The 26642-nt window shown below is 32.4% G+C and overlaps 1 protein-coding gene and 1 non-coding gene across 2 annotated transcripts in view; one reads left to right on the forward strand and one right to left on the reverse strand.

Annotated features, from left to right (window-relative positions):
- The window catches only part of LOC142329819 (tetratricopeptide repeat protein 39C-like), a 68395-nt gene that overhangs the window by 15954 nt on the left and 25799 nt on the right, over nucleotides 1-26642 (reverse strand). Inside the window, exons 6-8 of the mRNA XM_075374672.1 lie at nucleotides 19299-19502; nucleotides 12719-12887; nucleotides 8612-8810 (exon numbers count right to left, since the gene is read on the reverse strand). Of these exons, the coding sequence (XP_075230787.1) occupies nucleotides 8612-8810; nucleotides 12719-12887; nucleotides 19299-19502 (572 nt within the window). The remainder of the gene's footprint in view (nucleotides 1-8611; nucleotides 8811-12718; nucleotides 12888-19298; nucleotides 19503-26642) is intronic.
- Nucleotides 11197-11330, forward strand: LOC142330782 (U4 spliceosomal RNA). Its single transcript, XR_012757838.1, has one exon. It is a non-coding gene; the product is annotated as a U4 spliceosomal RNA (small nuclear RNA).

Genomic DNA, 26642 nt, shown 5'->3' on the forward strand with positions numbered 1-26642 from the left:
TTCTTCAAATTCAACATAACAGTCAACATAACAGACAGTCTTTCTATTGATATCTTCCTCCTGTACATTTTTCTTCTTTCAAACACGTTTGACTGGGCAAAATCCAGAAAAAAAAGACCTGTCTCATCATAATTAAAAATGTGTCTTTTATTGTAACATACATATTTCATTTAACTTTTCCTTGCACTCATAAAGCCCTAGAAATTGCTAAGAACTTGGTTACAATCAGTTTAAAACATCAAATTCTCATCTACAGCCCCAGCTTCACCACAAACAGTTTTGAATGAAACATTGTCTAATTCGGAATTTATCTAACCAAACCCCTGATGCTTTAAAGTAACTGTAACAAAGTTCTTTAGAAATTTCTAGGGCTTTCTCATCTTTCTCATGTATCAAAGTTCCAGAGACTGGAATTTTATTAGCATGAGCCCTGCAAAAACACTCAAGTCAAACTGTTAACTGCTACGCCTGTCATTTTAGGAAATGCATGTTCGCTTAACTGACTGTCATTTTCAGTCTATGACAACAGGATATCAAGTTTGCCTTTTAAGATACCACTTATCCAAGTTTTCTCGACATCACAACATTTTGCCATATCATGCATATTGAGTTTTCATAGACATTTATAACTGCTACTTTTTCTTTTAATGTCGTGTTTATATTTTTGACACATTTTAAGTTGTGGTAACAATGGTTGTAATAATTTTATAAAATTATGTGTACATTTTCTACACATAATTTTATATGTGTAGAAAAGGTAATGAACATACATGTTTTGAACATGCATAATATTTTTGCATAACAAAAATATTATGCATGTTCAATATACACTTGCGCAGCAACTGATAACCAATCATGCTGGATGATGAATCATAACATCAGCATCTAGGAGGAAAGTGATGTAATTCACACAGATAAACAAATTAGTCACACTGAGTATAATATAAAACAAGGAAAATTACAATTATTATTCTGCTGTCTGTTTTTCATAACAGATTGAACCGTTTTTATAGGTAAGTTCACTGTTCGTTATTTAGGTCCGTTAATGAGAAATATTTTATCCATTAATACCACTATAAAACTGCCGGGGAATCTAAAAGAGGCCATTAAGGGAAGTTTCACTGTGTGTATGTGTGTGTGTGTGTGTGTGTGTGTGTGTGTATATACTGGGTGTCCTGGGAGTAGTTAGCCAAACTTGACGAATTCAGGTTTCTGGTTGATTCAGGACATCAAAATAAACAAAAAAATATAACAAATCTTGCTCGCTTCCTTTTACATCTATCTGAAATTTTGTATTTTTTCAATAAAAATTTTTATCTTAAGAATGGATGAGATATTTTAATGTAATTTAGTGTACATATATCAAACATCTACAAAGTAAATACATTTGAAAATTCTAAAAGTCTACCATTTAAATTTTTAATCATAAATAGCTCTATAAAAATTAGCTTTATCGAATAATTATGTTATTTTTTTATTATATATGTTTTATTAGATAAAATGTAAAGTCTTTTATTATGAACAAAATTACATGTAATTTGTTCAAATTAGTTGAAAAACAGCTGAGATATAGCTGAAACTGTTAAAATGGATAGTAAAAATTATGCAGTCTGACAATTTTATCCTTTTCTATTATTACTAATATTAATAATTATTATTAATTCAGTTAGTGAAGGAAATGAAAACAATCAAAAAATTGTCAGACTGTGTAATTTTTGCAATCCATTTTTCCACTATTTCCAGCACATCTCATTTTTCTGGGTGTACTCTTCCCAAGAGTACACCACACTGTCATAGTCTAATCAGGATTGAATCTAAACGTGGTAGAGAATAAAACCATACAAATCCTGTCTGCATCCCATTGTGTGTTGGTTAGCAACACACAAATGCTTTCAGACATCTCATACATAGTTTCTTTAGGCGTTTAATCCAGGTCAGTTGCTTAATGAAATATATCCCTAAAAATTTCACTTCACTGGCAACTTGTTTGCCTTTCAGCAAACGAAAAGCTCTGCGTAAACCTATCTTAAGCAAGAGGACACACATATGGTTTTCTCTAGGGATAATAAGAAGCCAGTGGAGTTAGACCACACTTCCAACTGGGATAGAGTATTCTGTAGAAGCCGTTCTGCAGTAGTAGTGGATGTAAATGAAATTGATATTGAGAAATTGTCAATGGAGAGTGAAAATTTAACAGGATTGTTTACAAAATGAATTATACTATTTATAACCACAGTGAACAGAGTAACACTCAAAACACCCTGTGGTATTCCATTTTCCTATGGGAAATTATCAGATTATTTCCTACATGTACACAGGACTGTTTGCTATGGAAATTATGAATGAAGGCCAGCATGTGTCCTCCCAGATCCCGCTCCTTCAGTGTGTTCAGAATACCCCTTCATTAGGCAGTATCCATAGTCTTCTTGACGTCAAAGAACATAGCCACAAGGCAATGACAGCATAGAAAGGAGTTCTGAATCTCTGCTTGAAGGGTAACGAGGTGGTCAGTGGATGATATGCCCCGCCTAAACCAGCAATGTTCTGGAGCATTGAGAGAGTTCCTCTCCAGGAACAGTCTTCTGTTAACCGTTCTCCCCAATAACTTGCACACTGAGCTGGTTAAAAAAGTAGGGTGGTAGTTGGAAAGATAAGTTTTTCTTTCACAGGTTTTAACACAGGGATTATCAAAACTTCAGCCCAATTTGCTGAGAAAACATGGTTACAAAATATTCTGTTGTACATAGACAGAAGATATCTTAAAGCATAATCAGGAAGATGAGTCAGCATGCTATGCAGAATATCATCATCACACCCTGGGGAAGAGTCAGAGAAGATGAATATGGAGGCTTCAGACTTCAATTTGTGTTGCTGAAAAATGGAGCAATATGTTGATGTATGACTGACCTTACTGAAAGGTTTCCCAGGAGCATTCACTATCTCAGCAGGAGAAGTAATAAATTCCATGGTGATGAACTTCTATGATCGATTGGGTACTTGTAGAGCTGCAAACTGATTGTAGTTTTTTCCATATAGTAGAAGTCTGAGTTGTGCGGGTTATCATTTCAACATATCTTGACCATGTTTCAAATTAAGAACACCTTTTGACATATAGCTTGCTCTTCGGCAGCTGATAGATGGTCTGTTGTCAGCTGGTGATTACTAGTCGGCATAGAACATGACAACAGTTATCCAACATGTTCAGGCACTCCTCATTCCATCATAGGACAGAAGGTCTCTTAGGATTTCCAGATGTTTATGGGATGTAGTCGTTTCCAGCATCCAGTGCTGCATCTGTAAAGCTGGGTCACGTCAGTAACATCTTTTCTAACTATAAACTGCCAACTTAGCAAGCCCGTGAACTTACTCAAGTTAGCTTTCTTAATGATCCATCTATGAGAAATTTATTCTGCTCATGGGAGCAGAATGATTTGTGGGCATTGATAAAATTATTGTTTGATTGTTTTCGTCCACTTAAGATGAGGGAAACAGGAGAGCAGAGAGATAGATCAATGTTGGACCACGTGCCAAAAGATAACGAGAACATCAGGGATCCGTCATTCAGGAGGCAAAAACTGAAGGATTGCCTTACTCTATCAATCATGCCCCTCGAAGAGCATGAACTTAAGCCCAGGACACGTGGTAGCTGCTGAATTCACCAACAAACAATAAGCGATGGAGTGGGGACTTACCTTAAAAGATCACAAAAATCTATTTCTGAAAAATCAGAGTTGGGGGCAGGTAGAAATTGTAGATATTTTAAATGGAGCTGAGACTGTAACTGCGACTTGGAATGTGGGTTACCAGTGGAATTTGGTTGGCTAGTATCATTTCATTAACAGAACTGCTTCTTTACCATGACCACTCAATCTCCTCCACTGAACAATCATAATAAAATATCTGGTAACCACAGATATGAAAATCATCCCAACATTGAAGGCGAATTTTTTTGGAAACACATTATTAATGGGTCAAAATCTGTTACTAAAATCTATATATCTTCCAGGCAGGATTAGAGACCACAAACATTCCACTGAATTAAATTTGTGTTTATGATACAGATTGAACCATATGAATAAAATTTATTACAGGTAGTCTAGTTTTTCTTCTTGGAATTTTTAATTTTAATAAATTTAGATGCCATGGGGTTGGATAGTTCCTCAACCATATCCTCCAGCATACAAGGCGATGGAGGGGAAAACTTTGAAAAATTGGATGCTGGAGAGGACATCCCAGAGGGAGTATTTGTATGGCTTAACACAGAGCTTATTATATGGCTTACTACCAGCTGTACTGACACCTGCCCATAAAGGCAAAACCTTGAGGGCAGGAACATTTGAAATGACTGATTTCCCTAGCTGCAGCTTCTAACTTCTTGCTTTTCCTAGTTAGTTCTGAAATAATGGGTGTGACCAAAACATGATCAGATAACTTACAAGCTTTTTTAACTCATGGCTAGATCTGCACTGTTGATTATCTGCAGTTGCAGGGACTTTCCCTGATGTAACAGCAGCAAAAGAGGTGTCTGGTTTAATCACGTTTGGGAGTTCAGCATCTTTTTATATTATACACATGTGGCCAGAAAAGAGAGCTTTTGCTCAGTACATATTTTAAGTATTGCTTTCTCTTCTTTAAAGGTTGGGCAATCTCATGAATGAGCTGAATATGATCCACCACAGTTAGTATATTTTCTTTTTCCTAGCAGGCACAGTGTCACTGTGCCTTCTTTAACACACTGAGCACATATCGGTTTTTTCCAAGATGTTGTAGTGTGGCCATACCCTTGACACTGGAAATATCACCGCAGGTTGGGGAAAAATGGCCACTCGAACTGACATGTGAACTACTTTTATTTTCTCCGGTGGAAAGTAAAGTTTAAATGTTAATATAAGGGACACAGTAGGTTCCTCCATCCCATTCTGATGTTTCATTATTTGTTTCACCTCTACAAATTGCGAATGAAGCTTATCGGCAATTTCAATAATGTTGATTTCAAAAGGCCCTGGCAAAAAATTACTCCTCCGCTGGTATTAAAGATTTTTTGGCATTTAAAGTTATACCACTCTTACTAGCGAGACATAAAAGTGATCGGCTCTGCTTGTCACTTAATTTCTGTTTGAAACTAAAAGGCTTTGCTTTTTTCTGCTTGTCTCAATCAGTACTGATCAGTCTCTTAATTTCCTGATGTTCTTTGGAAAACCACTTGAACTTATTACTACTACTTTACTATTATTTTGAAGAACTACAAATCTGCTTATTTTTATATTGTAGACTGGTTACATCACCAGCCTACAACTGTTATCATCAGTCATGGAATATTTTTTGAATAATCCTCATCAGACAATACTGAATGAGGTCTTTTCACAAGACAGGGTTTGGTGGGGTTTTCAGATGGACCATCAACTATCATAGGTATTATATGAGGACTAGTAATTTTGGTCCCACGAGTACTGGAGAAAGATAGGACCACCCCTGCAGAGCCAAATACAACTGGATTTGCACAGGTGCCTAGAGGACATCATTCGAGACTTACCTGATGGTAATCACAGTTTCTGCAATGTTAATTTGAATGTACAATTTCATGGACTATAAAAAAACCATTCTAGTATTTGTAATGAGCATGCATTTTCTCAATCAAAATAACTTTTTTCATAAAAAGGGAATTAATTTTAATGAAATAAAATATGTGAATATTGCAGGATTGTCTGAACTACAAATCATGAAAAAAAAATTCAGCAAGGGTGGAATAATGTAATAATACTAGTGGGATACTAATAAATGTGTTGAATGAAAAAAAAACATAACATTTCTAACAAATTGTTAAAATTGAATTAAGTTTCTTAGTCAGTTACGTGTATAAAAAAATACCATTAAGCAACAGTAAAATTTAAGTACATAATTAAATTATTATTTCCTTTTTAATATTGTGAATTCAACAGTACACTAAACTCACCATAAATCAAATTTCAAAGTTTGCTACTTTACAAATCCATTAAGTAAAACCTGTAAAATAAATAAACCAATAACAAAAAAAACAGATAAAAAAGAGAAAATTGATGTAAAAAGTAAGCAGATAAAAAGATAATAAAATAAATCTGAATCTAATAAAAATATATTATTAAAAGAAAAAAAAACAAAGAAAAATAAACAACTATAGTAAATAAAATAAGAAAAATGAAATTAAAAAGAATTAATTCTCTTTTTGAGATTACAGGTGTATTTATATATTAAAAAATTGGGATAATTGTTTAACACTATTTAGCCTGTGTTTGAATATGATCAACTGCCAAGATGCAATTGGATACATAGTATGTTATAAGTTATTACTTAAATATTTGATTTAACATTAAAAGATAACATATTACAAACAGATTAACAAAATAATAACATTCTGACAAGTGTATAACCTGACTTTTAAAAATGATTTATTTTTGTAATTATTTTAGCAAATGAAAATTCAACACATAAACAAAAACACATAAGAACAATAAAAGCAGAAAAGCAAGAGGGATGATAATACATACATACAACAACAGAAGCTAGGAATTACATTTCACACTACCCAGGTAACAAAATTTTGATTTTTAATAAAAAAAATAATAGGGAAAATTACTATTATTTTGTAGATAATGACTGGTGGAAAAATCAATGCACTATTATTTTTTTTTTTAAATGGCTAACCACACCAAATTTATCTAATATAAAGTTAAAAAAAACATGTTTTATCTGCATACCATTCAACATGTACATATTTGCTGAAAATAATTTCCTAGTGCGGTTCTGAATTGTGAGTTATTTTGTAGTATTTTTTTATATTTACGTTAACATTATTTCACATGTGTATTTACATAATTAATAAGGGCTTTAAACAAATTTAATTGTTATCTTATATTTCTTTTTAAATTTATAATTTATTTTATATTGATGTGATTTGAAATAATGTATTTTTATGTTCTGATCAGAATAAATATTTATTTAAAAAATTTTGTTTTAATACTTTCAGTCATCTTTGATATACTTAACATGGAAATTCAAGTTCAAGAAATTTCACAATCTTCTTAAATGAACTAAATGACACATATAAATACACTTTTTGACTCGATTCTAAAAAAAAAAAGAGGAATAAAGGCTACCATTAATAATTAAAATCAAGGTGAGAACAGCAGCACAATGACTATCTAGACAGTGATTGTGCTGCTGTTCTAGGAGTGAATGCAGCCACTAATCATTACGAGGAATATTACAAAAATTCTGTGTTTGACAAATTTCATTAGATTTGCTAATTAGAAATTTGATTATTGTAATCGCAAATAATAATAAATTATTATTATTTTAGAGATTTGATAATGGAAGGTGAACAAAAGACTTGAATGAGTGTTTCATGGCAATGGCAAAGCCTTTTTCATTCAGTACTAGAATACGGAAAAAGCTGATAAATTAATAATATTAATAATAAATTAGACTTACATTTTTAAAAAGTAATTTCTCGTAGATTTAAAAGTTCTTAAGTTCAAAAAATTACACCTTAAATGATTATTCATGATTTATTAATTATTTTGAGATAGTTATTTATTTTACAACCATACATTTATATTAAATCTTTCTCTGATCTTAGTTGATCTGTATTTACAGTTTAATTATGTTTTTATTAAATTATATTTTACAATTATATTCAAAGTGGGAAATTTACTTGTTTATATTAACATTTTCTATAAAATATTAGCTTTTACATCCTCTTCATAAGTAAATATTTACATTTTAGTTAAGCTTTTCATTATATTTTGGATCTCATAGTTTATTTTTATTCTTTCTCCATTTATGTAAAAAATTACTAAAAGAAAGTTTGTATTACATTGGGTGATTCAAAAGGGACTAAACAACTTTAAAAGCATATAAAAATTTATTAGAATAAGTTACAGATTCAGTTGAGGTCTTATTTCGTAGCAAAACACATCAAGTTTTGATATGCTTTTAAACAGATTTGCATTTGAGATTAACAAAATCTGCTGTGAAATTAATTTTTTAAATTCTTAGATGAAATTTAAGAATATAAGTAAAATTGGATTGCTCTTTTTAGTAAAATAGTACTACTACAGTAATAATCTTTTCAACAATTTTATGTGACCATAACTTTTGTCATTTGAAATTTTTTTCTGAACTTATCTATATGTCTGTAAATTTGTTTATGAATTCATCAAATTGATAATGAATAAAATGACATGCTTAATTCTTAAAAAAAAGAAAGAAAAAGTATACAATCATATCAAATAGTTATAGAAATACAACTGTTATTAAAAAAGTGTTACAGACGTGGAACAAAAACACATTTTTTGTAGCTAGTTTTTAGCTGCTAAAAATTACATGTGTGGGTTAAAAAAAGGAGTCTACTGTAATAAAAATTACCATTTTATATATACAATTTTAAAATTATCTATTGTACAATTATATGCACATATATGATTGTGTGCACACAAACAATAGATTTATCTAAAAGTAGCAATATAATGAACATGTTTAAAAACATCTTTGATGCTATATACACTTACATGCAATAAAAATAAAATAATAAAGTACTTTATAAAATGTGATCGTATTACAACTGCTTGTTTACCTGCTGCTAAATATGTGTAGAATATTTTTGACCACCGTGATCTCTGTTTTAAAAATAGAAATGAGCGATACGCTTGAGGCCAATCTAACTGAATAAGATGACACCAACCTACTTCATGTAGGCATAACAACTGTACCTCTCTTTGTGGTGATTTTTCAACACCTGATTGGTACACTTCAAGAGCAGACTTGACATCACACTAAAAAAAAAAAATGACTGAAGTTACTAACAAGTTTTTCATACATGTACTTTAACCATTCAATTTTAATTTTATATCATAAATCCTACTTTCACCTTATTTATAGCAGCTTTTTCCACAAAAATCTCCTGAAGGTTGTCAATAATTAATTACATTATCTACAATCAATTGATGCCCATTCTAGTGAGAAAACTGTGATACACATGCTTGAAATTCTAAATTTCAATATAATTAATTTTTGCAATAAAGATGTTTTGTCTTAGTAAGAAGGTAGTTTTTCATCTTTGTCTGACTTATTATGTAATCAGAAAATAGAATTCAATTGTTATGGATAGAAATATGCCCAATAAGACCCTAATTTTAACTCATTATTTTCAGAAATTCAGATTTATTTATTTCTTCAGGTTTACATCATAATGATTTTATATATATATATATATTCTTTCAACCTCCGAAAAAAGCACAGAGTTAGAGAAACACTCTTACCTTTAATCTTTTACTCCTTCAAAGTGCTTTCGAGCCTAACTCGTTCTCAGTGATGTTTTTATAATTCTTCAACTGTTTACATTTGCACAATAAAATTTTTAGCTTTTTAATGAAAAACTTTTTCTTTATTTTTTCTAAAAAGCTATTTTTCATTCTTGACTGAACAAAAGTATTTGTTCTAAATTTATTTTAAATGTTTTTAACATTTTTTATTTTATTTTAAACAAACAATTTTTACAAAATGTAAAATGCTAAAAATTTTATTGTATAGTTTAAGAATTATAAAAAAACATTACTGAGGCTGGGCTTAGGCCCAAAAGCGCTTTAATGGATTCTCTAATTCTGTGCTTTGCGGAAGCTGAAAGAATATTATATTGTATATCTAGATATTTTCTTGCAGATGAAGAAAAAATGGACTATAAAAATTTAACCTAAATAAATTAATATATATATATATATATATATATATATATATATGTATTAAATTAAAACGCACCCTTAAAGCAGAATAAATTAATAAACTGATTTAAAATTTATCTTTATTAGCCAATTGTGGGGGGGGGGGGGGCTTGATGATATCACCACATAAAGCTTGAAACTTGTATATAGGATATGGAAATGGAATTTTGGAGTGCATGAAAAATGCCATGCCTGACCGCGATTTGAACTTGGGACCTTTGGGTGAAAGGCAAAGATGCTACCACTCTACCACAGAGATTGCCGTAGTAACACATTTTTGTTGTAACACTTTAATTTGTCAATAACAATATATGATTTTATTTATTATTAAAACAAAAAAAAGAAAAATACAGAGTAATAATGCTCTTTCATTTAAGTATATTTAATATTTGATTAACATTATCAAATCATTCACAATAAAAGATGAATTATATATCAAACTGAATGTAAATAATTAAATTTTGGGGATTCTTTTTATGTTTGAGGTTGTAAACGCCAACATCCCTGCCAGAGCAGCAGGCCTGGCCAGCCTGCTGAGGGAGCTGCTGGATGCAGATGCTACCTACCCGCTCCAGCTCGTTGAGCTTCAATCGCCCTGACCATTGGACTCAGCAGCAGGAGCCGGCTCAGCATGGGATTGCTCAGGGAGAACTTCCTCAGCCATGCTGGCAAAAGACAACTGATGCTGACTCGACACTTATGGGCTCTGGGGAAGATCACTGTCATGCTGTAGTAGGGACTAGTAGGGACCCAACTCCTGCTGAGGGAAAGCCCAGTCTGATTTCAATGGATGAGCTGCAACTCCCTGACTTTGCCGGAGACCATCCCAACCCCATAGGGGGAAGACACCCATCTTGTGACATTACTGTCGCCACACCACCCCCTTCGTTCCAAGCCCTGAGGGGCTTTACAGGAGGTCGTCTTTAGACCCTCTAACTGATTGCATCTCACAGTCATCAGCCAGGCCTCGGTTGGGATGCCATCGATGTAAATGCCTTGACAGACATTTGCATCAGTAAAATACAAATCAAGTTTCACCTTCACGTAGGCCTCAAATGGACATCTTCACATTCAACCTGACATGATTCCCTCAAACTAACTGACCAAAACTGCACAAGCGTGAACCCCGCGACTACTCCAGATTTGACAACCCCATTTGTGACTGTGAATGCCTCAGAAAATGAACGAGTTTAGAGTTAAATTAGAGCAACATATCAATCAAAATTATGTCTTATGCAACATAGAGATTCAGACCTACACCCAATTAAGTCGACCAATTTAAGTCACCTAACAAGGGGAATGCAACCTCATTCCGGTTCATGCAGGAGCCAGGGACAAACCCCACCCGGTCCCATCATGGTGTCTCATGTGGCATTACCAAGTCACGATCACGACTGCCACCGGCACAGGGAAACCATGCCTGTGGTCGCATGGTTTATACCCCTTTGGGCAGTGGCGATATCGTAACCAATGAAGTTCATCTGAGGTGCGATTATTATTAGTTGAAAACTTGACCAGCTTTTGGACCCAATTGCTCTTCTCAGAGCTAATGAAAAAAAACAGCCCTTTTCAGAGCTACCATAAGGTTATAAATTACAACGAGCTGTCAAAGCCATTCAAGAACAGCCCTTCTCAGTGTTACCAAAAGGTTATAAATTAAAACTAGCCATCAAAGCCAATCAAAGATAAAAACAGCCTTTTTCAGGGCTACCACAAGGTTATAAATTACAACGTGCCATTGAAACCATTTGGCAACAATCTAATCACATGTCAATTAAATTCTTTTTGATTACATACTTTTATGTTAGATGGTTGGTGTTGCCAACCATGAAATATTAATTTTTTAACTTCAAACGAAACAAAAGGTAAAGATATAAAACTTGATTCTGATAAGCTTACCATCCCCTTACCCCTTACCAACCCATTCAAAATACCCTATAAAAAAACTTTTCTGTTGTTTTGATTAATATAAAGGTTTTATTTATCAAAATCAGTTTTACTGTTGTTGAAATAAATGGAATAGGCAAAAAATAATCTGTCTATAATAAAGATTAACTTTTTCAGATAACTAAATGGTTGGACGATTTAAAAAATGAAAATACAAAATTTGCCCATTAAACTGTTCTATCACAGAATCATCTAAATCAATTGACGGTCAGGCAACTCATATATGAGCAAACAAAGCTAATAAAAAAAATTATTTAAAAAAACAACTTTGGTAATTTGAAAATACTAAGTAAATAATTTGATGGTTTTCACATAAACTGAATTTTGACTGGCTTTTCTGAATAAATGTATGGTAGGGTATCACGCAATTAATTTCAAGAACTTGTTAAGAATGTTTATTGTGTTTTACTATATAGTGACAAAGATAACACTGATGCTGACTTCAATCATGTCTTTTCAATCCTGACTTTGCCGGAGACCATCCCAACCCCATAGGGGGAAGACACCCATCTTGTGAATTACGGTCGCCACACCACCCCCTTCGTTCCAAGCCCTGAGGGGCTTTACAGGAGGTCGTCTTTAGACCCTCTAACTGATTGCATCTCACAGTCATCAGCCAGGCCTCGGTTGGGATGCCATCGATGTAAAGTCATGATTGGAGTCTGGATTGAAGTCATGATTGAAAGTCAGGCTTGAAAAGACTAACACTTTAAGAACTAAGTTATTTGCTGAAAAAAGGTACATCCAACAAAAATTTTAAAAGTATAAATGAAAGAATCATAATAAACAGAATAATATAAATGAAAATCCTGATTACGAAAAGCATTAAGACCACCTAAAAGAAGCTAGAACTAATACAGAAATATGATTAAAATGAAGTTTATAAAGAAAACAATCAGATGAATAAGAAGACTCACCAGTATAAAAATAGTCCCGCAGTGTAATACATCCAACATAATAATATAAAAAAAATACAGTACTGTATATATATATTATACACACACAACATATTTTACCTGCAGCCTGTGAATTCGGCCCTTAAAAAATAGGAATAAAGCAGAATCACCAAATTCTTGATGCGATTCAGAAATTAAACATGATGCGGCTTCAACACCAGCTTGTACATTATTACCATCTAGTGCAAAGAATGGTCGTACAATGGTATGGTACCACAATAAAGCTAACCTAAAAAAAAAAAGAAATAAATGTGATAAAAATGAAATCAAATAATGTACACTAAGAAAAAAATATTAAAAATAACTGTTACAGACAGTTTATATGAAATTAACATTATTCTCATTATGTAAATTTTTAAATAAAAATATTATAAATGAACTACTGTCTACGAACGTTGACTTTATTTCCAATAAACAACTACTTGCAGTACATAATATTATCAACTATTTTTATACAATAGTAGATGAAGGAAATTACGGGCTATTCATTTTTGCTGTATTTCCCTCCATAAGAAAGGTTCAATACTTTATTTAAATAATTAAAGGCCACTTTTTCTTTTATTCAAAAACCATTAAAAAAAATATATATGGAAAGTAGATCTTTAATTTTCTTGAAAAACTAAAATATAGACTAATCTTATGATTTTGGGAAGGGTTTTTCAGTTTTTAGAATTTACTAACATAAATCTAGTAAACTATTCACTTCAGTTCCACATTTATCATGAAAAAACTACTAATTATGGAATCAGAGGAGCTTCTTACATATGGCTCAAGTTATACTTTAATGACTCGTAAACAAACACAGTTAAAATTTAATATTTTAAAAAGATCTTTAATAAAAATGTTGGTCCTCACTTCAAAATATAGAACACACAGAGTCCCACCTAAGGAACTTCAGTCCTTCACAGTTATTAATATTTCTAAGTGATCTTACTCAAAATATGAGACCATTTGCAATGGTGTTCTCTACGACAGAGTAGTACATTCATCTTTCCATGTGAAAGATCCTGGGTTTGAATCAAGACATGCATGGCATTTTTTCTATGTTAAAAAAGTTTCAATCCTTACTCCCATGTACAAACTTCAAGCTCATGCGATCAGTTAAGTCAACTAAAAGAAAAAAACAGATGGTTTTCATGTAGACATCATGTTAATGATATGGCAAGGAAGTGATAACACTGGTAGAGCTACAGCTTACAGAAAAAGTTTTGCATCAGATTTTAGATGTAAAGTGATAAATTATAAAGGATAACAAATTGATAATGTAAGCACAAAGCTTAAACCATATTATTTCATTCTAAAACATCTTAATCAATTGTTGAACTTTTAGTCATGATTAAATTTTTATTATTCTATAAATGTCTCACCTGAAAAGTCCTAATATTACATTATGGAACTAAAAGTTAGAATGAGTTTCAGAATATAAAAATGGATCATCAGGTATTAATTTGTGATCAATAAATAAATGGTTATTGGTGGTAGATAGTGTAAAATAAAAAGTTTTAATATTTCAATACCTTTTTATTACTGAACGTGCTTCCTTTGTTAAAAAAGTAACTTATTCATGAATAAATAAAAAATAAAGTTTTCCGGCTTTATGGCAGATATTTTAGCTTACGGACAAGAACAATAATATATTTCATTTGTTTCTTTCAATAAATTACTTAATCTAAAACATGGTTCAACTACATTATTTAAAATTAAATTCTAAATTTTCCCTTTTACAGAACATGAATTGTTTTTAAATAATGCTAATAAGATAAACAAGTACTTTCACATACTCTTTTAAAATTTATTCGTTTATTGTTTTATGGAGTAACAATAATATTAATTAATCCATATAATTATTTTTACACACATTATCTTATTTTCTAATTAAATTTGACTATAAAATATTTCTTTTTAATTTATTAATTCTGTACATATTTACTGTTGCTTTGATCAAGTTTTTCATAATTTCCCTTGATACTTTCAGATAAATGGTGGATCAGTTCCTTTTGTTATGCTAGGAATATTACATCTATTGTTCCTAACAAAATCTACATAATGTATAACTATGTTCTGATCTGAATAAAGAATCTATTCATATATTATGTAGAAAATATTCTTTCTCTCTCGAGCAAATGTGTTAACAATCCTTTCAAACACGACTGCCCAAAAAGGGGTGTAATGTATTTAGGATGTATGTATGGGTTATGTTCCACTGTAGCAGTTCAATGGCTGAACAGATTTAGATGTATAATTCCACATACAATCCTTATGTTATCGGGAATGTCAAAGACTATATAAATATTACACACACACATATATATGTGTAGTAGTGGAGATTTGCCAGCTGAAGCATAAACTATAATGAATTGAATTAATGAACTGTGAGCCTCTATCACTGTGTAAGCTGTGTTTGAATTGAATGATTTGTAAATCAATCGAATGAATAATATTACAAGAATAATAGAATTAAATTTACATTAAATAAAATAATATTAAATTAAAAAAAATTCTGTTTAATGGGCTTCCCATGGGGAGTAAGTGTGAGGCTAGAGTGGTGAGGTGATGTGAGCACCTCGTGCGAGGCTAGACCAATCATTACAATCAACTGGTAACAAATGGGGTGCTGTTTTGGGAGGTGCAATGCATACATACTACGCATGTATGTAAGTATGTACATATGTACTGCTGCTGAATGATTTTGACAGTACATGGCGGTTTAAAACTCTGTGGTAGCTCTGAAAATAACTGTTTAGGGTTTTTGGAAAGGTGGCCTTGAAAAGGGTTGTTTATATGTTTTGTGAGGTAGTCCTGAGAAGGGCTGTTGGGTCTGAAAGCTGGTCCCCGGCGGTCGGCTCGATTATAGTTGGGGAGTTGTGGCTTGTCCATTGGAATTACACCAAGCTTCCCCTCAGTGGCAGTAATGTAGTGGGTCCCCACTATAGTGTAGCAGTAGTGGCTATTAGAGCCCCACAGTGTCAGGTCAGTGTCAATGGTCTTCCACCGGCATGGCTGACATTGTTCTCCCCAAGCAATCCCACACTGGGCTGGCTCCTGCTGTAGGGCCCACCGGCCAGGACGCTTTAAGGGTCCTAGCAAGCTGGGGTAGGAAGGTAATATCCACACCAAGCCAGCAGCTCTGGCAGGAATGTTGACATCCGCTGGGAGATCCCACATTGAGCTGGCCAGGGGACTTCTTTCTTCTGCTTCTTCTCCAGGCGGTGGTTGGAGACAAATTGAAAATTCAATCTGCCGTTCGCTCTTTCATAGGAGCCTGCGTATGGTGGGGTCGCAGTGCCACTGTGGTGGGAAAGTTGTGCAGTCACCTACCTTAATGGGAGTGGTGCTTGTGCATGCATGTACGTATACTGTATTCCTGCTAAACTTCAACTTGCAACTCTGCCCAGTGTGGACATGTTTTTGGATGTTCAAATTAGTTTTTTTTTTGTTTAGTAGGTTATTATTTTTTGTTATGTTTTGTGTTATTTTTAGTTTAGTTTTGTTTGTTCTTACAAAGATGGCCTAGGCTGTCTTGGTTATTTTGGATTTTGTTAGTTATATTACTTCAGGTAGTTTTATAGTTTTGTAGTGGTTTAACAGTTTCTTTTGTTATAGTTTTTGGGCTTTACAAATATACATTTTATTATAGTTGATTCTGTTATCTTTCTATTTATTATAGCAACTGCCTAAAAACATGGTGGCCATATTGGCATTTTGATTGGCTAATTATTTTACTTTTTTAGGACGGGCTGTTAGGTTTATTTTCATTTCTTATCGTTGGTACATCTTTATTTAGTTGTTTATATTTATTTAATATGAGTAGTGAAGTAAAATTGGACGATGCACTGCGTTTGCCTGGCTATTTGTGGTGAAAGGCCATCCAGGCCTTTCACCTTATCTAAGTAATGGTTTTTGATATAACCAACCATTGGCCCGGGGGGGGGGGGAAATGGGGTTTTGAAGACAAAATAAAATCATACCTACCTTAATTGACACAACATTGAATGGGTTTAAAGTGGTTGTTAGTCCTCTAAACATTACCTAAAACTTTTTTCTGAAACAATTTTTGATATAACCAACCCTTATGACAAGGGATGACCAAAATGTTGCTGGAATAGTAAGGTGGGGCTTGTTATACGCTAAACATATGAAACTTTTTCACATGCAACCATTGTTGTATTGAGTAAATTAGACTTAACTTTAAGGTGAACATTTTTTTTATCCCCTCCTTAGCACCGGTGAAATCTTTTTTTTCAACTTTTTTTAATTTAATTATATTGATTTATTAATAATTATTAACCTCTGATTGTAAAAAAACATTTTACAATAAATAATAATCAATAATAACAATAAAAAAAAAAAATACGAAAAAATCAGAATTTATTTTATTAGTGAAATAAAATTTTGTGTACTTTTCATTTAAAAAAAAAAAGGAAATGAAGTTGGATTTGAACCGCTATAACTTCCCCTTGTAAGAGTCAAATATTTCTTTACTTAAGATTTTATTTGGCTCTGGAAGTAATAAAAAAATAAGTACCACTTATACTGTTGAAAAAGTTCTAAACGAGGGGTTATTACTGCAGTTAGAACCAGTTGAAGATGAAAATTTTGGATTTTGGGCTTTTTTGGACACTTTTGGTCAAGTCAATTGCAATCAGAAGGAGAGGTGAAAAATTAGATGTTACAACAGTCCTAAATCCAAAATTTCAACATTCTACGCTTAATCGTTTCTGAGTTATGTGAGATACATACACACTTATCTATGTACAGATGTCATGCTGAAAATAGTCAAAATGGATTCAGGGATGGTCAAAAGGAAATTACTGTTGAAATTTGAAAACTGAATTGTTTCGTCATCACAATACTTCCTTTACTTTGTACAAGGATGTAAAAATCTATATTTATAAATAACAGTTAATTATTTTAATTCGTATCAAATTATTTTTATTGGTAACTGGTCCTTGGTTATTGAATTCACTGCTGTAACAATTTTCTTTCACAGATCTTGAAGAGTAGCAGGCTTAATTGGTAAACCCACCAGATTGGTCTAGTGGTTAACTTATCTGAAATCAGCTGATTTCGAAGTCAAGTGTTCTAAGGTTAAAATCCTTTCCTTTCTTTTTCCTGTTTAGCCTCTGGGAATTACTGTTCAGGTATTACTTCAGAGGATGAATGAGGATAATATGTATGAGTATAAATTAAGTGTAGTCTTGTACAGTTTCAATTCGATCATTCCTGAGATGTGTGGTTAAGTGAAACCCAACCACCAAAGAACACCGGTATCCATGATGTAGTATTCAAATCCGTATAAAAGTAACTGCCTTTACGACTTCCAAATCAGCTGATTTAGAAAGACACGTTTTACCACTAGACCAACTCTGTGGGTTTAAGGTTCAAATCCTAGCAAAAAAAGGCAAGAATAACTTTTCTACAGATTTGAATACTAGTGTTCTTTGGTGGTTGGGATTCAATTAACCACACACTTCAGGAATGGCCAACTTGAGACTGTACAAGAGTACATTTCATTTACATTCATACATATCATCCTCTGAAGTAATACCTTATGGTAGTTCTGGAGGCTAAACAGAAAAAAAGATAATAACCCTGAAATAAAAGGTTACATATACACACATATTTGTTGTTTATTTTCTAATGTTGACATATTACAAAATAGAATTATAAACAAGTGTTCTGGTCTAAAGTAATAAAAAATATTATTTATCTGCTATTTAAAAATTAAATTATCTACTAAAAAATTAAAGATATGAAACATTTCATTTAATAGAACATAATAATATTAAAAATGCCTATCTTATAAAAACAAAATTTATAAAAAAAATATGAATAGTACATGTGTAATGACACGCTTATAATAAATTATAATATGCAAAACAATTATTATACGTAATTATTATATGTATTATATTATATTATATTATAATACAATACGAATAGGATAGGGCAACTTTACTCTTTAATATTAACGCATCACTATATATTTAAATGATTTGAAAATAATCGACGTTTACTGATGTTTACTCTTAATATAAATGAGGTCATGGTTTTAAATGGACTTTTATTCAAAAGCAGTAAAAGATCTTTAATAATTAAAAATAAATTATTATTTTTATTTTTATGTAAAATTATCTGCTTTTCAAACCGAATGAATTATCCAGTTTTAAGGGGTTGTAAATGGGTAAAACTCCCCAAATTACAAAATACTTATTTTATTATATTTTTAGACAATCTAATGTTTTAGGTAGATTTCATAAGAAAGTTACCTACCTATTGTAATGGGTACCATGATTCGACTTCCGGAAAATTTCAAAATCTTTGCATTTCACATTTCCTAGTAAATCTTCCTTTTTTCACCATTCTTATTTTAAATATACTTCATGAATTTATACTTAATTTTACTACATTAAATACTTTTTAAAAACTGTTACTTAAACATGAATACTAAAGTTTTATATTCTAAGGAAATTATGAATATAAGACTTCATTAATCAACTATTTAAAAATGTTCACAGTATATCTCTAATTGGTAAATAAAGTTAACTCAGTTAACGAAAAGTTCTGGTATATATAAAAAAAACTGAAAGAAAACCATACCATTACTGATCGCAATAAAAAAGTCCAAATGTATACTAACGTTGCTAATGGAGCACGCATATCATGCCCCTGTCTGGAAAACATAAGAGCTTCAAGTCCACTAACTCTATCCCCACCAAATCCTAATAACTGTATTAATTTCAGTAGCGATGGTGGTAGTAATGATATACATAACTGAAATACACCATATCCGAAACTGACAGCAGCCATTAATCTAGAAACAACTTCAGGTGGTACTTCATTTCTGTAACAGCATACAAAAACACCACTTTACATTAAGATACATTAACCTTTTTGGTGCTATTATTTAGCTTTTAAGTCACCCACATCATGGCAGCTACAGTATATAGCAACAATGCTGCTACACAGTAGCTTTTTGTTCTTAAATTAATTGCTAATCATTCTTATCTTTTTTAATTGTGTCTTATATATATATATATACATATATATATATATATGTATATTACAAATACACAATCAAATTTTTAACACACATTAACTGCTGCTACACTAAATGAGATATATATGTTAAATGTTATTTTTAATGATTTATTTATAACTTGTCAATACACACACAATACATACGAACACATAAAAAGTCATATCTAATAACTTAGAAATAGTTTTCTAGTAACAAAGATATAAAATATAGATAAAAATATATTTCTAAATACATCTCTATTTACAACTTAAAATAAGGCATTCTCAACCAACCACACATGCAGCATCAGTCTATTCAATTCATCAGTTCATTTCAATACTTAGCTTAGGATCAAGAAGTATAAACAATTCTGCACATATTTACACTTAAAAATTCATTTAATGTTATTCTTTTTCATTACCTAATATAAAGTGAGTGGCAGAATCAATGATCAACAAATTTGATTGCAAATAAATCTCCAAATGTCCAATTATGTCATTATTAAAGTTAATTTTAACGAATAACACAATGTATTTAAAATATTTAGACTTTTTTCAGAATTCTTAGTAAATATTGTGGTGTGAATAAGAAAAATACAATTCTATTGTGTATAAGTGATAAACTGAAAACTTTTCTACACACTTCCAATGTCTCACAAAAAACTTAAGAAATAATTTTTTTTTTATAGAATTTTGTTATACAGTAATACACTGGGATACAAAATGTTTAAAAATTATGACTGTATTTCTTGATATCTGTGATAAAAATATAACATTTTAAATAAATTTGATTCAGTTTGTAATTTAAAATTTGAAGTTTTCAATAATTCTATTACTTTTACTGCAATAAAAACTAGAAAAAGAAACACAATTATCTAAATATTATAAACATTTTATTTAAAAAAATATATCACAACAGTTTACAAACAGTAAACGTAATAAAAATATTTGTGGTAATTTATTATTAAACAAGAATAATATTGTACAGAAAATTAAAACATATTCAGACATGGCTTTTTGGAAAAACTGTCAAATAACTATGTTTTGGCAGCATTTACTTTTAGAAACTGATAAGAGTTTTAGACTTTCATGTCATGTGTTTCCTACATTCTGGGAAAGTCCTACAACGGCAGGTTGCTTCTGATTCACAGCTTACATACACATATACCCACACACACACACACACACACACACACACACACACATACATACACACACCCACACAAACTTAATTAAAAATATTATCATTTTATTTAAATACAATATTTTTTTTGTTTATTTAATTTAATGAATCTAACTAAAACGTGCACACATACCGTATTTAATTTGTGCAGGTGTGGTAGTACTAGTGAACATGTTCAGCAATAACTAAACTAATGTAATTTCTAAATTTATATAAAACAAACTTCGCTTGCACGGTCTTTAGACTGATGTAGTTGCGAGGTTTAACGCACCAGGTACCAAGTCAACAGGGTGATCGAGTTCAAGACCCAGCCAGACAGAGCTACTTTTTTACACTTTAAATATTATTCATTTATTTAATTCTACTGCTCACCTGTGACATCACAACACAGCAGACAACTACAATAGTTGTATGTCAGTGCTAGCAGCCATTGAAATATAATAATTTAACTAAGTTAAATAAAATAAACAATTAATATGTAAAGTGTAAAAAATAAGTTGGTTGGCAACCCTGTGGAATTTAAAATTTTCCAGTCCAAGAGGATGAGGAAAAAGTGAAATTCCAAGATGACATTAGCATTTGTGGTGATAGGGGGGGGGGGCACACAATATGCCCACTTTGCCCACAATTGTAACTGTATTACAGTTGTGTCTAATAGACACACAATCAAACCAAAAAAATGGAAGTGATAGCAGATGACCTTAAGCGGCCATCTGCTATCACCCATCCTCTTGGCCATCATCCAACAGTGTCACGACCGGACTACTGACAACAAGCAACATCTTATAGGATTATCACGTGTTAATAATGTGCGGCACGTGTAACCTTATAAGATATTATTGTCGGATGACGGGGAATGGAAAATAACAGACTAAAGTTGTTGGATGTATCATACATATATTTTATTGTAATCTATTATACATTATTTTGTTATTGTCCGGATCCACATAGTCCGGTTACATTAATTACTTAAAACTAATTTATATCTATTTCGTATGGACTACATACTAAACTAAAAGTGTCTTTTTCACTTCCTATTGGTGTAATTGTTGGTAGAGGTAATGTTTGTCTGTATAACGCTTCTTTAACTTTGTCGTTGTTATAGTCTGGTTTCATGTGATGTATTAGATGTAATTCTGTTGATATTCTTATGAAATATTTGAATTTCATTACTCCTGTTTCATCTTCTACATACGGTTGTCCTAGTGTGATGCCTGGATATGTAACTCTGTTTTGGAATACGCTTCCTGATCCTAGGTATTGTGTTCCCGTTATAGTATGACTTAATAATTCTGTCCCTGGTTTTATTATTTGTGTTTTTATTGTTGTTCCTGTTACTCCTGGTATTAATGTGTCCCATTTATCTATTTTATTCGGTTTGTAACAGTAATTATGTGTTAGAGTTGGGAAGTGTATTGTTTTTTTATATTCCTTTCTTTGTTCTATTTCTTCTTTTGTTATTATGTCTAATGTTTCTGAATATAGTTTGTTGTCTTCTGATTTTAAATGATATGTTGGACCGACGTCTTCTTTTTTCGTTGTTGTTAGTTCTAGTGGACATCTGTCGTATGTTCCTATGACTAGGTTTTGTGATCCTTCAAATTCGTATGTTGTGTAGTTTGTAGACCCTCCTTGTAGCAGTCTTTGTCTAAATACATTGTAGATTTCTATTTTTATTTCCCCTTTTACCCATGTTACACCCCACGCTAATTTGTTTAGTTCATTGTAAAGATTAATTGTTTGATTGTTTGCAATTTCTTTATCACACCACATAGATGTCCAGAATCCCGCGTATTGATATGGGTCCTTGGTCTGATGTGAAATCTAATGTCATGCAGCGGCTGTTTTTTACGATGTTGTAGTAGCTGTTTCCTCCTTTGTTCCATATATTGAGGACCTGAGCATACAAAAGAATATAATTAGTGTTTTGTTTAGTATTTGTTTTGTTTTATATGGATTATATTATAACGTATGCTTACCCTTAGTGGTAGTCTGTGTCCATATCCTTCCCCTCCCGCTCCATCTCCTCCTGGTGGAATTATTAGGCTGTTGTCTGATTTGTCTGCTTTTGCTTTTGGTTTATTCTCCTTTCCGGCCATTTATTTTGTAGTTGTTTCTTTAGTCTCAATAGTTCCAGTACCTGTTGAACATATTATTTATTATTTTTTGTATGTAATGTGTGTTAGTTAGTTTTGGTTTGTTATTGTAAGTAATGTTTATAGTTACCTCTTCCTGATGTATTTCGTCGTGTTGGTCGTCTATCGTGTGTTCTTCGTCGAGTTCTATCACTCTCTGAAGACTGTCTTCGCCTGTCATTATATATGCAATACAGAATGAATGCCCTAAGATTGTAAATCTTTTGCGTTGTGACATACATTTCTCTAAGTCCTGCAGCGTCAAGTTGTAGATATCGTCAGATTCGTTCTCTTGTTCTTGTACTGTTTCCCCCCTTTTTGTCTCCGAAGTATATGATGTGGCTGTGGTCTCCGTGGTTGTAGATTGAGAATTGGGGTTCGTTTCTGTATAAACGTTTACTTGATTCTCTCCATGTTGGGTTTTGGTTGTTGTGGTGGATGATGAAGGTATATCCGCATTGAGTATCGTCTCCAACTCCCTTTCCTTCTGTGTCATCATCTGGTCCAGGAGTTGGTCGTCTGTCGTGTTCATTTGAGTCTGTTGTATCTGTGTCGTTTGTTCGTTTCTTGTCTGTCCTTGTTCGTTTATGTTTAGTTTTAGTCGTTTTGTCATTAGTGTCCGTTGCCTTTCGTTTAGTTCTCGTTTTTTTTGTAGTATTTGACGGTCCGGCGGAGGGGCTGCCTCCTCTTTGTCTGTCATTATGTGTGTGAAAATTGTCTTGTATATGAATCTCCACGGAGGAGGTACATTGTCCGTCTCCAGTGTCTGTATTGTTTCTGTTTTTGATTTCGTTATTGCCGTTATTGTTTCGCCTTCTGTTTTTGTGTGGAAGCACATGACCTCCGCTCCTTTGTGTCCGTGTTGTGTCCATGTCATTGTCGGTTTGTAGTTTTGTTCTAATATGGTCAATATGCTTGACCATATCGTCTTTCGAATACTCTGAGAACTCGTGTTCACCAAGAGCAAGTAAAGACCTCTCCCATTCTCTGCTTCCAACAGCTGGAAAATGGAATCCAGCTCCTTCAGCGGATCCGGGGCAAACTTGTGTGTATGTGTGTTCGTTATGACTTGTTTTATGTCGTTTAGTTGGTCTGTCGTCATTGTTGGTTCGTGTTTCCGTTTCTGGAGTAGTGTCACGTAACGTCTCGGAGCAATGTAGATTGATGATCCCCATTTGTTCTGTATTGTCGGGTATAGTTGTTTCTCCGTTATTTGGTTCGGCCACGCCCATGGTTTGTTTAGTTGTGTTAGTCTGTCCATTGTCTGTTGTATTTGTTCTATTTTCTTCTTGAAGTCCTCTGCCGTCCAGTCCCTCCAGTTCTTCGTTGTATCGTTTATAGGTGTCGTGGTTGAGTTCGTCGTATGCGCTATTTTCACCTGATTTCCAGAAGTTTTCTATATAATCTCTTTTATAGTCTTCTTCTGATACCTTTCTTAGCCACCCTATACACTGCTCGTCTTTATTGCCACAATATATACAATTACACAGGCGTTCTCCGTGTTCACAGTCTTCGTGTATAATACAGTCTATAACGTCGCCGTTGATCATCGCTTCTGTACTGGTTGGCCTGACCGTTGTGTTCTCTATTTATACTGTTGGATTGTGGAGTGGGAGATTAATAGGTTAAAGTTCGTGGACGTGGACGTTCGGTGGTATGTTGGTGCCGGTATGTCCGGGGTCTTTGGTCTGGTATTTTCCGGTTCCGTACTCCATGTCTATGTTGAATACTTATAATCCTTTAGCGATATGGTTATTGTCAGTAATCCATAAAAAGAAAATATATACTTATTCCTATTCCTCTTTAATCCTCCTCTCTCCATTTTTTTGGTTTGATTGTGTGTCTATTAGACACAACTGTAATACAGTTACAATCAAACAGCAACTACTTAATACAGCAACTACTTTAGAGCATTTTTTGAGGTGAAGGTGTGATTTTGCAAACAAAATGTTTTTGGAAAATATTATTTTCTAATTGTAGAGATACTGAGGGTTATCTTGATCTATAGCCTTACCTACCCCCTTGACTTTTCAACTTGAAAATTTAATGATATCAGTGGCCCATATATAGAAATAACCTGACCCAAGTTTGGTCAAAATTGGTCCAGTAATTCTGAAGATATAAGGTGATTTGCATGCGCATGCATGCACACACACATATATTTTTTGGGTTCTTTAGGTGTGAAAATGTCAAGATCCAGTGAAAACCACATAGACCCAAATTGGACCAATTACAATACTTTTCCTTGTAGAGCTACAGTGCTAACTAGATGGGAAAGTAAAACTAAAAGAAAATTTAGAGACTGGAATAACAACTAGTGGGGGGGGGGGGGATAAAAACAATTCACTGATGATCTTGCTATTTTGGCTGAAACAAGGAATAAGTGGGTAGTTTAGCTGCTTAAATTGATTGCGGGGTGGAATAATTAAATTTAAAGTTAAAGAAATGGAAAAGAAAGAATGAGAATTAAATATTAATATAGAATATATTAACCTGGAATAGTCGCTTTAATTTTGGAAGGACAGGTAGAAGGGAAAAATTGTGTAGGCAGGCCACGTTTGGAATATGTAAAACAAATTGTTAGGGATGTAGGATGTAGAGGGTATACTGAAATGAAACGACTAGCACTAGATAGGGAATCTTGGAGAGCTGCATCAAACCAGTCAAATGACTGAAGACAAAAAAAAAAAAATAGAATACAATAATGTACCTCAAATCATAGTATAATTACATTATTTAAGTAGTAAGACTGTAAAGATTGCAAAAAATAATAAAGCAGACTTAAACAAGCAGGGAAAAATTTATGTAGAAAAAAAAGCATATCAAAGTTACCTGCTGATATAAAATACAGATTTTACAATTAGAAAAATATTTTTATGGAGTTTAGGGCTTTATGATGGCAAAATATCGAAGCCAGAAATTCAAAGTTCAGAGTTTTTAAAGTATGGTGTTACAGAATGATGAAAATTAGATGAACTGATGGAGTATGAAATAACAAGCTTTTAAGATAAATTGGAAAAGAACAAATGTGGCAAATTTTTATAAATAGAAAAGCAAGAAAAGGAGGCATAAAATGTAAAAAGTTTAAATAAGAGGTTGGCTAGATAAATTAAAACAAGATAAAGATAGTTGAAGCTGGAGTCAGTAGGAATTAGCAAGGTAAAATTGAAAGATGAAAAATATGTCTGAGTCAGGGATTTAACACAAAAAAAAAATAATAGAGATGTAGGTATGCAAATAATAATAAATAAATATGTAGGAAGGAGTATATTACTAAAAGCAGAACTGTGAATTAATTATTTTATGAAGGATATATTCAAAGAGATAAAAATGAATAAAGAAATAAATGCCAAATTTGTAAAAAAAATATGACGGTCTCTTAATATGAAACTGGAGTTTCATAATTGGAAAAGGAAGAATCGGTAGTTGAAGAATAAGTAGGATTAAGGAAATAAAGTAGGATCTAGATTTTTAGATTTCGCCCAAAATTCAAACCAGAGATGACGAATATTGTATTTTAAAATTTATAAAAGAATATATTTAAGGGTAAGTCTAGGTGACACAGGAAGATATCAAATAACGATTAGGCATAGATTTCTAAATCAAATTATGGACTGCAAAAGTCATCTAGGAGCAGCAGACATCG

This window comes from Lycorma delicatula, chromosome 9 (genome assembly GCF_047948215.1).
Source record: "Lycorma delicatula isolate Av1 chromosome 9, ASM4794821v1, whole genome shotgun sequence".
Lineage (NCBI taxonomy): Eukaryota > Metazoa > Arthropoda > Insecta > Hemiptera > Fulgoridae > Lycorma > Lycorma delicatula.